Raw genomic sequence first — 14988 nt, forward strand, 5'->3', positions numbered from 1 at the left:
TGCACACAGGGTTGCAAAGCTTGGGGATTTTGTGAATATTGTTGGAAACTTAAGGAATTAAAGGAAATTATTTGCCACAAATTCCCATGTAATTTCCATGGTAGGTTTCTAAAATTCCCAGAATTCAACAGTAATTGCGTTTCCATTAACCTTCAAATTGTGCAAATAAAAAATTGCAAATTGAAAATATGTCACGTTTTTACACTCATATGAGATAAAAAATAATACATATACTGTATATCTGCAATGGAAAAAGTTTATCACATTTACAGGTCACCTGTATTCACATTATCATTCTTTAAAGAAGCGAAATTGCGTTTGATAACCTCCCAGAATCACCTCTTATATGACCGCTCCCTATTATTAACACACCTGAGTCTTATTTCATTAAAAAATGGCTAAGGGAAGTGAGAAAACTTTTCACGAGTTTTGTTCAAATCTGTAATGCAAACCAAGCTTGTGACTTGTGAAAACTATATATAGCAGTGAAAGGGCAGAAGAAATTGCTTTCAGTACTGTGTCTTAGCAGCGCATGAGTCACAGCACACAGATGTCCCTGAACAACAGGTGGAGTGAAGCTGTCAGTGCACACAGGTAAAGGACATTTACCCCCCCCCCCCCCATTGCCACTAAGGAAGAAATGAAGGACAGAAAGAACTGTAAAGCTGGTGATAAACTTAAAGGTGAAGTGTGTCATTTCATTTCTTTTATTACAAAACTGTCTCCTATTCCAACTTAAATTGACAGTTCTGCCACTGATACCTTGACATTTTTATTTTTGGATGAACCATCATTTAAATAAGCAGGCATGCCTTCACTGGATCACATGTGATGCACAGCCTTTATAAATACATTTTCTTTTTATAATTAAATTAAAAAATGTGAACGCAACAAAAGCTCTTAAATGTCTTATTATTGTTAAATTATGAAATGATAGGTATTTAACAGAATTTTAATGACCTTGTCTATCACTGAAAAAGTCTAACACGACTTTTTGAGGAAACGATAATAGTGAATAAAAGTGGGGGAGAGCATTAAAGAAGCATGCCTGAAAACAGTGTTTATGTTTAGTGATATTAGTAGTGCAGAAATTACACACTTCAGCTTTATAAAAAAATAAAATAAAGCTCTGTCCTTACTAGTAACAGAGATGTTGATCTCTCCTGTACGAGGGATGAGCTCTTCATCGGAGGGGAGCTGGGAGGAACTGGAGTGCCGTAGGGGCTCCAGACTGATGCTGGTCTCAGAGGAAAGATCCATCAGAGCCATCCTCTGACTGGACGTTTGACTACGGGACATCCTATCCATGTCAAAAGCCATGTTGTCCACGCAGGGCAGGTTAGGCTGCAAATACATAAATGTCTCAGTAAAATAGACATGTTTTATCACACCCCAAGAATGTGTGTTATCTTAATTTTATCTATGACATCAGAAAGCGGTAGCATCAGTGTGAAATAATAAATATAACCAGCAGAGGGCAGTATTAGATAACAAATCACAAACCCTGACGCACACAAAACTGCAAGCCAAATGACACGACATAAAATTGCTGTGTGCGCTGTTGCATCCAGCAAAACATCTATTTAATTTTCTACGGTAATGTCTATATATAGATCTCAGTCATTCAATCATAACATGCTGCTATTTTAAAGATCATGCAAACAAGGTCTTGTTAACCTCCTGCTGCCCACTGACTTTCATGTTCTTGTTGTTTTTGTACTTTGGGTACAAAACTGTTCCCAGAAGTCAGTTAAATCTGACAACACCTCCCTTGGGGGCATTCCCAAAGGTAAACATGATTCAAACTAACCATAAGAATTGTTTATTTTTTTCTCCTGGAAAATTTAGCAAATTTTTTGAGATTCGGTTTATAGTTTCGATCTTTGAAAAGTATAAATGCATTTATGCAAAAAACTATGTAAAATGTGTAAGTCTGTGTGTGATCTCACCATAACTCCCAGGGCTTTTAGGATGTTGAGTTTACACATAGGGCAGGTGCAGTGCTCATTTAGCCATGGATCCACACACATTTTATGAAAGACATGCCTGAAAGAGAAACAAGGAACTCATTTGTTAACATGAATCCCAATTAAAACAACATCTTATACAGCATATTTGGTTAAAACAAAGATTAGATTTCTGTGAATATTCTGAAATCATTTTCATTTACAACAATGCCAAATTATGAAACACATAATAAGGCCTTTTTCACTACACTTTTCCTCAGCAACAATGAAGATTTGAAAACGCTCTTAAAACATTGCTTTACGATGGCCATTACACATCGAAATGCATTACACATGTACATTACGACTAGAGAAAGTGAGCAAGGCAAATTAAAAGCATGAAGCCGGTGGACTTCAAATGGAGCAACGTGAGCTTTCACAGAAAGCTTTTGAGTCTCGTCTCCACCTCCCCATATCCGGCTGCCACACAATCTGAGCTGTGTTCACTTTAGGAAAGACCCTGGATTTGCAACAGCGGAAACCCTCTTTATAACAGAGCTCCTCTGCACAAGCCATCCACTGTGGCTCATGCTAAAGACAAGACAGTCATTGTGGCACTGAAGATTGGGTAGAATTATTTATCACTAGATTAGGTCGATGTTGGGCATTTATTAATCTGAGCACCATCAAACACACCAAAAGATGTCATGCCAACAGCCCAACATTTCCCAAGTGCATCTTTAAATAGTACATAAGAGCAATGCTGTTTCTGAAATAGCCCCCCTATACTCACAAATTTAGTCCGTGAGTGAATTCCGATACTAACCGCTGCGGGTGCCATCTTGTGTCGAGATGCAGGAGCGCCTCACAGTGAATGAGGGGCGGCTAGGCATTAAGTGTACATCGGTTGTAAACATGTTATTCCAGAGCATAGTGGGATTGAATGCACTCAATAATGTCCACTATAATTTCAGACACATCTACAAAATGGCTGTCCCCTTAAATAGTGCACTACTTAAGGGTATAGAGGGCTGTTTTGGACACAGCCCAACAGTATTTCCTTAACTTTGGGGTGTTTCAGGAATGTTTTAATAGGGGAGAGAAGGGATAATTGTAATACCCATATGTAACATTGTTATTAAAGTAATGCATAATGCCAGGTATATGCATAGATCTCAAAAATCTGTCTCAAAGACAGACAGTTTGAGTAACAACAAAACAGTGACGTTTAAACAGCAACCTACAGTATCCCCGAAAACTATGCATGCTTTTTCTTTGTTTTAGACCTCATAGGCCCAAAAGTATACATTGTTCATGTCTGCTTGAATGTAACGGCCTCCTTAAAGACAGATAAACGAATGACAGTTCACTTACGTTTTGAAAAGAACATATTTAAGGTTTATTAATAATATAATACGTTTGTTTAACCAATTAGCTTATCTCACCAACAATACAAACACATCCACTAGACAGGAGAGTTGCACAGCTGCAACAATGCATGTAAGAGAGGTTATCTAAGGATGTCATATAATGCTAAGTGCCTCTGGCACACTGTGATTTGTGGGTACTGAGTGGTGGATAGTATGAAATGATCCTTTAGCAGGCAAGCAGGCAGACAAACTCCAACAAAGCTTTATTTGCTTTGATGGAGAACACGCAAACAAGGGTCAAATGAATTAATGATGAGAGTACTTGCAACACAATGGGTACTAAAGAGATGCATGCCATCAAAGCTATGTGTGTGGGCCTAATATCGGTATTATTTTACAGTTACTATGCGATTAAGATTCGTGTCGCTTAACATGCATCGGTATGAACATATTTCAGTACAACGGTTAGATAGAGCCATGAAGTGAGGGTTACACCCCATAGAAAAGACATGGGAGAAACAGGGAAGATAATACGCTGGGACGTAAATTGAATGGTAAAGGCTAGGTCAAGTGTACTGCCATTACTTATGCTATGAGTTATTGATTGTGGCCAAGGAGCCTCTCATGCTTAGAGAGCATAGATACTTACATAGGTAAAGAGCAATGAGATAAAGAGAGATGCTGGTTCGGATGTACAGTTTATATATATCACACGCTAACATACTTTCCATTCATAAAGATTGTAAGACCAGAATCAACTATATATAAAGGCACAATATGTAATAAAATATCATAAAGTCACTAGCACAGTGTTATATATATTTATTTATTGGTGAACTTACATTTCGCAATTTTAACTAGTACAGCATCCTTCCTTCTTCCCTGTCAATGGTGTCAACATCGATTTCACAGTGTAGACTGATCTGCGTTTGACAGTAAAGTATAACAAGAGCGAATATGATACTTCAATGTCATACGTTCATCGATCTGTGCTCCGCAGCGCAGCAAACTTACGTTATAACTATGGCTGTCAAAAGATTAATCGCGATTAATAGCAAACAAAATAAAAGTTCTATATGAATGCAGTGTGTGGAATTATTTTGTATATATAAATACACAAACATGCATATTTGTATTTAAGAAACATTTACATGTATATAAATATTTATTTAGATTTTAATATATTTTATATTATATATAAATAAATAAAAATATATCCATCAACAAATTTCTTAAATGTATACATGTATGTGTGTATTTATAAATAGATGATAATTACACACAATACACACAAAAATATATTATGCGCAAACAAACCTTTTTTTGTATGCGATTTATCTTTTGAAAGCCCTAGTTATAACATCCGGACTACATGTTAGTCCGGTTGGATTGATCTACAACTCTCTCATTACATTATCCTTCAAACCATCAACCATGTTATCCACCCCTAGGAACGGAAAATACATATTGTGCCTTTAATGAGTAAAACAAGTTTGCACGTCTTTAGCATCACCAAACAGATCCACAAATAAGTTTCCTGAACACTTCCCCCTCTCCTATTGGTCAGACCAAAAATATAGCCCACTACTGGTCACGTCATTGGTTGAGCAAACATATACCACAATGCACAGTACATCTTCTTTAATCATGAATCAGTATGCACTAAACAAGCTGTGAATATTCAATGCTGAATATCCATACATATTGTATGACTACCGTATAGTGCACACGGGGTTGCGCTGGTATCCAAACAACCTCATGAATCACCAGATGAGCACCCGCATTCTTTCTCGTGTGATGTATTTCCTATTGATACAGTACATGATGTTGGGGCATGACTTGTTGTGATTTATGTCAGCCTTGAACAATTTTATGCTATGGTTATAGGTAGAGATGATTTTCACACAGGACATAGGACAGACCCATGACTCAGTCATCAGTACAATAGTTTTTGTCTGATTCCCCAGAAGAGAAAGGATGTACATTCTAAATGCAAAAACATTGATACACTAGAATACAGAAGTAAACAGACCACTACATAAACACAAACACTAAAAGCTGCGCTTCTTTAAAGCTTTGTAAGATTACGCTTCTCACCCAAGCCCTTATCATCACGGCTAAGAGCTTGAGAGTGGCGAGATGCTGAATGCCAGCAGTTGTCTGAGGCAATGCAGGCAGGAACTGGATCATGAGTGTGTTATTTGATCCGACTGAAGTGAGGCAGCGATTCAGCCGTACGAAGAGAACCACAGAGAGAACAATGCAATTAACCAGCCTCAGGATTACCGTTTTACTGCTACTTTACAGAGATGTAGAGATGTAGAGAGATGTAGAGAGAGAGAGAGAGAGAGAGAGAGAGAGAGAGAGAGAGAGAGAGAGAGAGAGAGAGAGAGAGAGAGAGAGAGAGAGAGAGAGAGAGAGAGAGAGAGAGCATAGAGCATAAGAGAGGATAACAATATAGAGTGGAGGAAGGATGAATAAAGAATATTGTTGCCATGGAAGACTTTAAGAAGATTTTATAAAGGAATAACAGATACTACGTTGGATAAAACTAACACTACTAGAGAAAGCAGAAATATATGTTTTGCATAATTGTGAATTGAAGAATAAAAAAAGAAAAAAGAAAGGGCACTGGTTTATGTATGACTTCATTCAAAAGCACTACAGTTTTTTTAACCTCCTAAGACCTGGATGTACACATACATGGACATCATAATTTTTTGGTGTTTGCACCATAATACTTAAAGGAATAGTCTACTCTTTTGCCATGTTAAACTATGTTATTACCTCAACTTAGACGAATTAATACATACCTATTTTTTTTCAATGTCTGCACTGTACAGCGCGTTATGAAGGTGTTAGCATTTAGCCTAGCCCCATTCATTCCTATGCTACAAAAAAAAGTTTTTATTTGTGGCACCATACTTACTAGTATAACTCCTCATGTAAGTCTTTAAATAGGGAAAGTGTTTGGCTTCCCTGTTTGGTACCATAGGAATGAATGGGGCTAGGCTAAATGCTAAAACATTCACGACGCGCTGTACAGTGCACGAATTGAAAAAAGATTGATATGTATTAATTCGTCTAAGTTGAGGTAATAACATAGTTTAATATGCAAAAGGGTAGACTATTCCTTTAATTCTGTGTAACTTGTTGTACACAAACGTAGACAATTACACTGCTACATATTTGGGGTTATTATATTTATTGGTTCTTCCTAACCCCAAAATAACTGGTAGAAATCTGAAAAAAAGACAAACCAAAGCTTGTGTCTTAGGAGGTTAAAGGTGCACTGTGTAAGTTTTAGTGTGTAACTTTTGTCTTGACAGAAATGCAATATAATATACAAAAGTATATAATCAACGGTGTATAAAGACCTTACATAATGAACTGTATTTTTTTTTATACCTTAGAATGAGCCGTTTTTATCTATTTTTATATTTTATCTAGAGATCGACCGATATATCTGTTTCCCAATATTTTCCCCGATGTTTTTTCCCCGAAAAGCTTTTTACCGGATATCGGTTTTGTAATATGGGATTGACTGTTAAACTCTGCCATCTTGTGGCCGTTTTGAAAATTGTGCACTGGACTGCCATTTTATTACAGCGGAGGAGAGGAGACTACAACAACAGCGTGCACAGCAAATATGACAGCGGAGTGACGCGACTTCATTAAAAGGACTTTGAGTACACTTACTTTGCTTTAATTAATCAACTTATTTAACATAAATGTCATTAATGCGCAGATGAGATGTGTTATAAATGCCTGATATGCAATGTATGCAGCTTGGCTAACAAATAGAGACAAACTCACAGGCTCACGCAAGTTAAACTGATACATAAAATCCTGTCCCAATAACAACGTAGCTTTGCATGAATAAAACAGCATGAATGAATGCTTGGTGGTATTAAAAACGCTGAATTAAATAATTATTTTTGTTATTTATGCTTATTAGTAGCCTTGTAAAATCACGCTCATATTGCTGTTCACTTACTGGGTTGAAGGCTGAAGAACAGCTACCACGTGTAGCTAAATTTTAACAAGATTTACCCTAAGTTAAATTAACATTTACCAGATAAACATTATTTTGCTAAAACATCTAAATAAATATCTGTGGATATTAATGAATTAATTATTACCTCCGCGAGCTGTCACAGTTTGATACAGTTAATGCGCGAGTAAAAGCATAGATACATAGATAAAAGCATAGAAACAGTGCTTTGTCAACAGCCATTTCATAAGCTATAACAAAATATTAATTATTCTGACATAAAATACCAATTACGCTGACATATAAGCTGTTTTATTTTTTTACCTTCCTGACAATGTATTATTCCAGGTATAATATTTATTATTATTATTCACTCTTTCAGACCCCTATTTAAGACATTTTATGCAAAGAGGGAGTGATTGTTATTATTATAAGGTTCAGAAGTGTTGTAGTAATTGTATCAAAAACAGAAGTATAACAGTAAATAAAAATTGGTTTAGCATATCGGTTATCAGGCACACAAGCATCAAAATATTTGATATCGGTTTAAAAAATAAATCATATCAGTCAATCTTTACTTTTACCGTTAGTAGTCGCTATCATGTTTCTAATGTAGCCCTAAACAGACAAACTAGTCTTCAGAGCGTGTTTCGTTCCTACGTTGTCTCAGACGATGACCTATTTTTCCTGTGGCGACTATCATATGCGTTATGGTTGCAATTCACAATCTCACCACTAGATGCCGCTAAAATTGACACAAACCACCTTTGTTTAAATTATATATAAAATAATAATGTTTAGTTGAGAATTTAATTAAGGCAAATTTATAGGGGGCTACTAAAGCACATATCCATAGGAAGCACTAATGTACAGCATATGTGTTTTAAATTGTGTGTTTAAGATGATCAAGAGATTTAGCAGGCAGACTTCCAGCTGTGTGACTGGGTCAAAGCCAGCAGATGGTGTCTGAAGCTGTCGGAAAGTGTATATGTCTGTGTACATATGTCTTATCCCTTCAATACGTTGTCTTTGTCTGTGTTTGTAAGTATGATTGTGTATATCTGTTTATGTCGGCTGCCTAGAGGTCACTGGAAGATGAAGCTGCTAAAAATAAGCAGGGCCGGTCTTGCAGGACCTGTGATTCACCGTCACAGCAGTACCATATTTCCTCAAACAAAGTCATATCTCTCAACAGCACAAACCTCAGATCTCTCTAGCTCTCCACAAATGCCATTTGACCATTTATTCAAAATTTGTGGGGAGAGAACCAAATCATAGTGGGCAATGGATATGGATAGATAGTTGCCCTATATTCTCTGTTGCTAGAAATCAAGCTATATTAAGACAGAAATCTCTTAAGCATATTTAGCATTATAAATATCATTAATAGCATAAGATAAAGCAAAATTTGAAAAACTTTCTGTTCATTCATTTTAAATGAGGTTTGATATTTTTGCCAACCCTGTTACCAAAAAAATCCTCTCTAGCAATAAATAAAAAGTTTAATATTGAAGTTTACCATACATGAAAAAAATGACACATTGGTTTGCAAACACATACAAACACTTTACAATTTACACATAAATACAACTTACTTGCAAGGTAGGATGCGAACTACATCATTTAGCTGATAACCTTCGATGCACACTGCACAATGATTAAAATCCGGCTCTGTTTCCTGCAAATATAAAGAACACAAAATATACAAATGACCCTTCTAAATCTAACTAAAAATCCCAAATAAATGATGGTGGGCAGCTTCAGGATACATTACAGTATGTGCTATTCCAGTGGTTTTCAAACTGGGGGCCGGGGCCCCCAGGGGGGCCGCAAGATGGTGCCAGGGGGGCCCCAGTTTTATGACATTTTATAAAATACATTCATTTTAATGAATTCCGTGTAATTAAACCTAAAAAATAATAGTCAAACTAACCAACAGCACTACTAGGTATAATTTTATATGTTTTGTTTAATTAAAATATTATATTTTAAAACTGTTTTGTCATAAATTTTCTTTCGGGGGGCCGCGAAAAAATGCACTGTACACAAGGGGGGCCGCACGGTGAAAAAGTTTGGGAACCACTGTGCTATTCAACAACAGGAACTCTCTCCAAAGACCACAGATGGCAAAGCAAAAGCCAATACAACTCCCTTTAGGACCATGGGTCCTGGATACTCTTTTTACGTAAGCATCACTGACCCATTTTTATTAAATATGAATGCTGGCCTTATGACACATATCTGTGAGAAAAGGTTATAAAGCAGGTGTGACTTTCTCTTTAAATGCACCTATATGCTTTGAGTACCTGCATTTCACTCCATATTGATCTGATCTTTTGACCTCGCCCTTTAATTCATCTCGTCCAGCAATTCTCAAGTGTACCATTTACGCTTCAGTTAAGAAGGTTGTGCGCTTGCTTTGAAACTACAAAGTCGACTAAATTCTGCAAACATGTAAGTTAAAGTGATCTAACCGATGATTGGTGAACTATTCAAATTGGCATAATAGAGCAAGGCTTCATGCTAAACTTATTGGGTTTTACTGTAAACAGACTGAGGCTTACTTATGTATACTGCACTCCCACGATCTTCATTATTTGCATTTTATGTATTGGTATCGCTTAACTTCTGGTTCAAGATCTTATACAGTGTACTCTGGCTGTATGCTCCATGCATACAAACACTGTCATACTCTTCAGGGTGCACACTGCATACTTTTGGTATAAGTAGTATGGTAGCATGCCATTCCATACATACCGACTGTATTTTGTATCAAACGATTTCCTAACATGGATCCCAAAAATACTCTGGAGTATTAATAGGAGGTAAAGTTCTGTAAACTCACATGAACTCTTCAAACTATGTGAAGTTGCTCTGATAACAGTGTCATATGTGTAGTCACTGCATAGTGCTTTGCAGTTGAGAGCAATCCTTCAGCAGATTTAGTAGATGTGTGTCAAAGATGTTGAGACTGCTTTCAGCTCATCTGTCACTCGAGTGACCTGTGAGGTCAGTCGGAATCAAATCTCGGCACCGCAGAGGAAACGCTGCCTACTGGTAGAAGTGATTAGTGACCATCATCTGTATTTCTTCCAATTTTATGACAACACATCAAACTTAATGCAAATCTTCCAGTAAGAAAAATGAAAATGAGGTGTCAAGCAATAAAGTTTTATGTTTTTGTGTTGTTATCTGGCTTGTTATTTGTAGGGTAGGTTTATAGTGCAATAATAAAGTGCTTAGGTATGTCATCTGTATGATATTCTCTACCCAGTCTCACAAGGTTTTCGTGATATAGCCACGTATTTTGTTTTATTCTTTTTTCGTGATATCACGAATTTCTGCTATTTTTTCGTGATCGTATAATGAATTCCTGCTTTCGTGTGAATATCATGTATTTGTTACTCAACTGCTTTTTCCTAGTTTTAAGCTATTGTCACTTCGGTTTAGGGTTAGATTTGGTGCTTGCATTAAAATGTCACTTTATACATTGGTTTATACTATTTTTTCTGATTTATTTTTGTATATGTCGTCTGGCGTTAGGGTTAGAGTTGGGTTTGGGTAGGGATGTCATTTTATGTAAATCTAACCCTAAACCGAAGCGACAATGGTAAGAAAATAGGACAAAACAGTTGAGTAACCAATACGTGATAATCACACGAAAACAGGAATTCGTTATACGATCACGAAAAACGCGGAAATTCGTGATAATATCACAAAAAAAAGAATTAAAAAAAATTGACTATATAACTATATAGTTCGTAAGACTGGGCTGGATATTCTAGTGTTATGCATGTCACTAAAAATAAATAATGTTAATAAATACGATTTTTATTGAACAAAAGCTATAATACAATATCAAATACTATTTATATGTTAACATAAATTATTACACAGCTATTTGAAATATTTCTGATTTCTTGATGGCCTGAATGACAGTCTTAAATGGACAAATATTTTTGTATTATTATTTTCGGATTATGACCACAAAACTGTATATGTTAGTTCTCTTAAAGGACTTCAGTATTAATTTTAATACAACAAATCTAATATGGTCAGCATAAAACCTAATATATTTGGTTAAAGCTCAGAAAAAAAGAAATTGATGTTACAGTAATTGCAATGACTTTTATCACAGTTTTATTATAGTATTGTATTGAATATTTACTGTTATTCTAAATTAATATGTTTTTATTACGTTTTAAAATATAAATCATATATAAAATAAATCAATAAATACAAATAAATGATGATCTATACTTGAATCATTTAAATGATTTATAAAAGCTGTATATGCAAATATGTTTTGCATTTCATGACATTTACTGATAAAATACAACTGAAATGTCTTATGAATGGGGGAATGATAGTCATCTTTAAATTAAGCATGATACATAAATTAACCTCTACGGCATTTATTGCATGGTTCTTTAAAAAATAGGCTATATTTGTAACAATTTAAGATATTCTAAAAGTATACTGTATTTATTAATTGGTCAGGATAATGTATAGTCAGTTATCATTTATAACATGCTGTACAGTAATCCCCTACATTATCCATTACATATATCTCCGGTGGCAGGCAGCACATCATTCAGTCAGCTAAGCAGACCCTTCCACCTCGCTGGGCCATTTAGTATGTGACAAATCCCCTTTTAGGTTTTATATCACACTCGGTCCTGTTCTTCCTGGAAGTACCTTCTCTACACTATGCTATTTCCGGCACCTTGCAGTGTCCTGTCTCTGCATGCAAGGTCATGTTGTGGTGAGTGGTGTACGGTTTCTAATGGGCCCCTTTCAGCGCAAGAGTCATCGACTGTGGTCCAGCCAGTCCCTGCAGAGGGACAACGGCCAATATTCTAGAGGCTGAAAAGTATCGGCAGTGAAGATTAGAGGTGTATGAAGGATGCTTCACTTTGTGTGAAAACACACCTGACCAAACCCAATGACATTATTCAACTCAATAATTATGAGAGACAGATAAAGGCAGATGGACAGAGGATGTTTTCACTTAATCGCCGCTCTACGTGACCTCTCTCAGATGAAAGGTTTCAATTTCTTTCAGCACTTCTGTAAGGCCAGTGATGTTTTATTCATGGATGATGCGAGCTGACCTTGAGTGGGCTATGATATGCACTGACTGGCATTACTCCACCCCTTCTCCAAATCCAACAGCTGTGAAGACTCACGATCCTCTTTACCTTATCACTTACCTGTCAGTCATCCATCCTTAAAGAGGTCAGAGCTTTCTCTTGAACTGTTTTTGGTTTGGTACTAAAAGCTAATGCATCAGCCACTGCTATGTGTTTGTTTGTTTTTAAAACATCTGAATCTAAATCATCCTTTGTCTTTCAAATTAGTGCTCCTATTTTTATTTTATGACACAAAGCAGATTTCTTTATTTCTTTTCATAGCTGCAAACTACTTTTTATAACAGAAACGGTACGCTGTTATACAAGCATGATGCAAAAGTGAGTTGCATGCATTATGAATGGAGAAAAACAAACCGTTCCATAAGAGGAAACTGTCCTGTTTACTACACCCTAATGATCATGACATATATAGACTCTAAGAAAAGTAAACAAGCCATGACGTCAAAAGACCTTACCTTGTCCCCTCTTTTTACTGTCCTGGTTGTCAGCTTGCTAATGGCCTTTTTGGCAGCATCTCCCAGCCGTCGCTATAGTAACAAAAGAGGAGAGAGGAGAAAGCAATTTATATCGTTTTAGATCTGCGACTTGATGTAATGAAACAGGAAATTAAATTCACTAAACAAAGTTGGGAAATAAAAGAATAAATAATAGAAAATTTGATTTTGAGGAACAAGGTGGAGGGGGAACATTATTCATATGACTGTGCTTCAGATATAGTGGTTAAAGGACCATATCAGAATGTCTATCAGGAGGAGAGTATAAAGACAATGAGACAGAGGCAGTAGAAAGGGCTATAAATAAAAGACTCTAAGTGCAGTCAGTGATGAGCAGTTCATTGTCTGTGTGTGTGTGTGCATGTTCTAAGATGTCCCCTGTCTTCATGCTGCCTGTTTATTGCTTAATAAACAGCAAAGTGATTTACTGCCAGCAGTTCGTAGAGAAAACCAAATGGCCAACAGGGGCCAAAGGATTTGCATTAGCTGAAGGGTGCGTAAAGCTGTGCGCTTGTTTCACTGTATTTATAAGTGTTCCCCTTGTAAACTGACTTGTAAAAACCACCATTAATGACAAATAAAGTTTTTAATAAAACCTTGACATGCCAACATGACTTTGTGCAAGAGTCTAGGGTTAGCCTGTAGTAATTAAAGTAAGCCTAAAGACAATTACAGTCGCATCCAAAAGTCAGGTAGTACAGTACTTTAAAAGGACACTCCACTTTTTAAAAAATATGCACATTTTCCAGCTCCCCTAGAGTTAAACATTTGATTTTTACTGTTTTGGAATCCATTCAGCTGATCTACGGGTCTGGCGATACCACTTTTCCAATGACTTTGCTGCTGTAACATGGCTGCAGGAGGTGCAATGATATTACGCAGCCAAAAATAATCCCCTTAGTAACTTTCAATGGCAGGGGACTATTTTCGGGCACTTCGTAATATCATTGCACCTCCTGCAGCCATGTTACAGTAGCAAAGTCATTGATAATTCCGCCAGAATGAGAGTATAGTTCCTAGCCATATCTGCCTAGAAAATCGCATTTTTTTATTTTCTGTCGGTCTTAGTACATGATGTAACTACAGAAGAGTCAAGTTTTAAAAAGGAAAAATATTGAAACTCTTTGATTATTTTTGAGGGCGATGCTAATGGTCTAATCAGATTCAATAGATTATGCTAAGCTATGCTAAAAGTGGTAGCGCCAGACCCGGAGATCGACTGAATGGATTTCAAAACAGTAAAAATCAAATTTTTAACTGTAGGGGAGCTGGAAAATTACTTTTTTTTAAGTGGCGTGTCCCTTTAATATGACTTTCTATATCTAATTGTGTATATGACATTTCCCCTTTTGTTTTAAAGTCTGATATTAAATGCGTTCTCAGTTTGTCACAGCACAGACCAATTTAAACAATAAAAAACAGGCAAGTAAATATAATTAGTTGCAGGAAACAAACACTGGGGGCGTGTCCGCAGTCAGCACTGAAACCACATCTACTCGTGGGAAAGCTGCCGTCTCTCTCAACATTCAAACACAGCTACAACCTGTACGGATGCTTGTGGTTGTGTTAGGGGCGGGGCCATGCTCTGTGGCTTCAGTGCATCATCGAGCCACCGCTTTAGCCCCGCCCAAATAATCCTGAACATAGAAACGTGGAGAAACGTTTTAACGGTGTAACTCTATTAAACAGTTAACAGTGTTTTTAGCAATACATTTGACATTATACTGACTTTCATGACAACCTTGAGCTGGCGTGGACTGTACCGATTTGTGCTGAACCTGATGATCCATGTTATCTCAGCCCGATTTGAGAATGTTCCCAAAAACATCTTGTGTACTTTAGAGACAGCAAAGAAATCTGACCTTTAGTACACAAGAGTTAACATCATGGCTGATGGCACAAATTTGCTTGCATTTGCTTAGTGACCTAGATATGGTGTATCATATTATAGTGTATCTTATAATTGTTTCTATTTTGTGTCTGCTTATTTTTTATCAATCTTAACACTGTGTACTTTCAGGTTTAAATATC

At 36.5% G+C, this 14988-nt stretch overlaps 1 protein-coding gene across 4 annotated transcripts in view; it reads right to left on the bottom strand.

Annotated features, from left to right (window-relative positions):
• Positions 1–14988, bottom strand: part of rnf130 (ring finger protein 130) — a 52783-nt gene that overhangs the window by 8275 nt on the left and 29520 nt on the right. For all 4 annotated transcript variants that reach the window (XR_010536405.2, XM_065272842.1, XM_065272855.2 and 1 more), the window contains exons 5-8: positions 12919–12990; positions 8906–8988; positions 1950–2046; positions 1140–1344 (exon numbers count right to left, since the gene is read on the bottom strand). Coding sequence is in view for 3 of the 4 variants with exons in the window: in XM_065272842.1 (XP_065128914.1) it covers positions 1140–1344; positions 1950–2046; positions 8906–8988; positions 12919–12990 (457 nt within the window). In the remaining variant the exon portion in view is untranslated. The remainder of the gene's footprint in view (positions 1–1139; positions 1345–1949; positions 2047–8905; positions 8989–12918; positions 12991–14988) is intronic.

This window comes from Paramisgurnus dabryanus, chromosome 16, assembly GCF_030506205.2.
Source record: "Paramisgurnus dabryanus chromosome 16, PD_genome_1.1, whole genome shotgun sequence".
Taxonomy (NCBI): domain Eukaryota; kingdom Metazoa; phylum Chordata; class Actinopteri; order Cypriniformes; family Cobitidae; genus Paramisgurnus; species Paramisgurnus dabryanus.